Source organism: Sylvia atricapilla, chromosome W, assembly GCF_009819655.1.
Source record: "Sylvia atricapilla isolate bSylAtr1 chromosome W, bSylAtr1.pri, whole genome shotgun sequence".
NCBI classification, from domain to species: domain Eukaryota; kingdom Metazoa; phylum Chordata; class Aves; order Passeriformes; family Sylviidae; genus Sylvia; species Sylvia atricapilla.
The window spans coordinates 19,189,354-19,193,115 of NC_089173.1; the positions used below are offsets into that span (position 1 = coordinate 19,189,354).

Below are 3,762 nucleotides of genomic sequence, written 5' to 3' on the forward strand. Positions count from 1 at the left end.
GGAGAACCCTTCCATATAGGGAATTTTTCTGAGGGAGTATCAGTTTTGGCCACGAGCACCTGGAAATATGGATGATTCTTTTCCATAGGAAGGAAAACACAGAGCCTCAGTGCTCCAGGAGCTGATGGCAGGCAGTCCTCAACATTCCAAGATCTGCTGGACCTGTCAGGTGGCCCCTGGGAGGCCAAACCAGCCAGATCTGTTCCATGCTCCCTTGGTTCCATGAGGCCCTGTAGTGTCACAATGTTCTCCTGGCTTCTGAGGTGTCCCAAAGGCCCCTTGCCTCCATGAGGCCCAGCAGGGTCACCATGGCCCTTTGGTTCTGTGGGGCCCTGCAGTGTCACCATGGTCTCCATGATTCCCTGGGGCCTTGCAATGTCACAGTGGTCTCCATGGATCCACAGTGTCCTGCAGGGTCACAATGGCCCTTTGGTTCCACAAGGCCCTGGAATGCCACAATGGCCTCCTGGTTCCACAAAGCCCTGCTGCTTCACACTGGCCCCTTGGGACCATGCAGCCCAGCAGTGCCACAGTGATCCCCTTGGTTCCATGAATTCCCACAGTGTAACAATAGCCACTGGGATCCATCGTACCCCTCAGTGTAACAATGCTCCCTTACATCAATGGTACCTCGCAGTGTTACAATGGCCCCTTTGTTCCACGGGGTCCCCACAGTATCACGAGTTCTCCGTGGTTCCCTCAGGCCCTGAAGTGTCACCATGGTCTCTAGAGCAAGGAAAACAGGGAACCCCAGTATTTCTGTGGTTGATGAATGGCAGCCAGTAGAGCCCAAGGCCAACCAGACCTGCCTGTCCTGGCAGCTTTCATCTGGGAGCAATGGAATAAACACCTTGGATTCTGTATCTGGGATATATGGAATTTTGAGGGCAGAATCCCAATTTCAGACATGAGTGCCGGGATCAGGAGGTCGGTTCATTCCCATAGGAAAGAAAGCACAGAGCCCCAATATGTCCAGGGCAGATTGGAGGACACCACCAGAGACAGGGGCAAGCCAGACCTGTCGGTCCTGGCTTCATTTGTCAGGGAGAAACCCTTGCATACAGTGAATTCTGGAGGTCTCAATTTTGGCCAGATTTGGGTGTCTGGGCAGGAGGGATGGTTCTTTTCCATAGAAAGGAAAGCACTTTCAAACAGATATATCCACAGAAGGAATTGATACACATGCAAAATTGTGGGGAACACTGTTGTTCCAACTTGAGACCTCTCATTAAAACAGAATATAACTATATAAATGAAGAGGATCGTGATCCCCACATAACCACCAGAGAAATACCATACACAGCCACTGAATTAGCTGAAATAAAAAAGGAATACTCCCGCCTCCCTAGTGAATCAGAGACAGAGTATGTTTTTAGAGTTTCACTCACTGGAGGTGACCAAATTAAATTAAGTGAACAAGAAGCAAGTGGCTATTGGGGACATGGAGTTTTCTTAACAACAGGAAATACACGTGCTCCATGGTCCCTGACTCAGTGTGCAGCTTACTGGGCAGGGGGACTAAACCCCCTGGAAAGGGGCGACCCTCTGGCAATTGTCAGCACCTCAGACCAACTCCTAGAAAACATCCACAAAGCTGCATGCTTGCAAATGATACATGAAAGAAAATTATTTTCTGGCTATGAGTCACCAATGCAACAGCCTGTCAAACCTGAAACTATGACCCCTCTAATTCGAGGTTTGCCAGAATCACTTAAACCAACAGCAATTTTCCTCCAAAAAACAACAGCATCTATCACCCCGGTAGATAGGCTTGAAAGATTTCTTGGACATGCAAGTGATCAAACCGGTTCCACTGACTCCACTGACTCCACTGACTCCTCACCTTTTGCTACTCCTAGCACACAATATAACAGCAGTTATAAAGTTTGGACATGGAGTGAAGGAGCACAGGAGTTAATCAGTTACAGCAGAAAATATGGACCGGTAAAACACTCAGAGGACAAACCCGAAAACCCCAGAGGAGTCAGGCACATTGCTTCCCCTAATGAAAAACCAGAAAGGGGAAAACAAATCTCTAACCGACAACCCAGTGCACCTCCTGTTCCACCAGCCTTGGGCAACCAGCCACAACATTCCCTTACACAAGTTTTAAACAATGCAGCTTTCTGGGCTGGGGGAGGTAATGCTTTGGAAAGGGAAGACCCTTTAGCTATAGTCAGTACCCCTGACCAACTTTTGGAAGATGTCCACAGAGCTGCCTGCCTATGGGAATGGACTGCTGCTCAGGAAGAAACAATGCAATTACTGATTTTTGAAGCAACTGCTCACCAAACCCTTGGCCCTATTCATCCTACAGATCCTTTCCAGGTGAAATGGGGATTTGCCTCCTCAGGGTTGTCAGTACACATGTGGCAGCAGGGTCCTGAGGGTCCAACATGGCCTGTTGGTTTTTATTCCCGTGGTTTCAGAGATGCTGAAAAGAGGTACACTACCTGGGGAAAAGGCTTCTTTGTGATTACCCTAGCTCTCATAGAAGTGCACATGGTTGCACGACAACAACCAATTGTCTTGAGAGGTCCTTTCAAATTTATTAACTCAGTCACTACTGGGACCCCCTCACCTGACGGGGTGGGCCAGAGGGCCTCAGTAAGGAAGTGGTATGCTCAGATTGAACATTATTGTAACATCATTTCAATAACTGAAGGAGCTGTGAAAAACCTACCAATACAAGAAGTAGAAAACTTGGATGGTATCCAAGACAAACCTGCCTCAGTCATTACCCCTCCCTTTTCCCCTGAACAGTCAGCAAATCCTTGGTTTACTGGTGCTTCTGCTTTTTGCCCAACAGCTCCAAGCAGAGTTCCCTCACTATGGGGATCAAGTGATTTCAACAATCCAGCACATAACCCTGGACAACCTGTTTTTGTGGACCTCCCTACTGCAGGGGAAGTACCACTAGTGCTAAAAACCCCTTTGAATAAATACACATGGGTACTCCTTGATGCTCTAGGGAAAGTGTATCGAATAAATACACGCTGGATAATTTCCATCATTTTAATTTTCTGCCTCCTGGTGGCAGATTCTGTTGTGCTTACTTTTCACAGGAGAACTCCGAGGGACATGAAGGTCATATAAACTATGATAAATATTTTAAACAGGAATTTTAAACAGTACTGATTAATGAATCAATTTGGTTGCCACAATTAGAGATTTTACTAAATTACAACAACCCCTGAAGTCCTCTGTCCACTTTGGGGACACATCAGTGGTTGCTATCAAACATATTACCAAATTGGGAAAAGGTAAATTTAAATGATCACAAATTGGTGATTGATACACTTGGTATTACACAACTGGCATTGCTTAAAGCAACATTTTTGTCTTTCGGCTGCATCCAGGCACAGGTTTGGATGCAGACGGTTGTTATCTCAATCATAAGGGAAGGTGAGGAAGACACCTTTCCTACTGAAATTCAGAAAATAATTTGGGATAATGCAAATGCTTTTGAAAGGGAATTCCAATCCTGGTGGAAATTGGTGAACTTTACCTATAACCCAAATACCAACACAGTTACAGCTTTTGTGTTAACAATATGCAATGCTTCAGTGCATTCGATATTCCCAATCATTGCATTAGGTATAAATCATGACGGAGCCATTCTCTATCCTTCCGAGCATAGGGAATGGGCCCGTCAAATTGGGGAAAAATGGCAAACTGTCAATTTAGAATCTTGTGTTGTTAGCAACAAGGTTTCGTTTGTGAAGGTAATGCAATCATAGCTCAAGACATCTGCTTAGACAC

The 3,762-nt window shown here is 46.1% G+C and overlaps 1 protein-coding gene across 1 annotated transcript; it reads left to right on the forward strand.

Annotated features, from left to right (window-relative positions):
* The first annotated feature begins 1,182 nt into the window (after positions 1 to 1,182).
* Positions 1,183 to 2,920, forward strand: LOC136373429 (uncharacterized). Its single transcript, XM_066338328.1, has 2 exons — positions 1,183 to 1,983; positions 2,906 to 2,920. The coding sequence occupies exons 1-2, from the start codon at positions 1,183 to 1,185 to the stop codon at positions 2,918 to 2,920; spliced, it is 816 nt and encodes a 271-aa protein (XP_066194425.1).
* Positions 2,921 to 3,762: the final 842 nt, after the last annotated feature.

Coding starts and splice junctions, on each gene's coding strand:
- LOC136373429 (XM_066338328.1), top strand. CDS start 1,183: ATGCAAAATTGTGGGGAACACTGTTGTTCCAACTTGAGACCTCTCATT.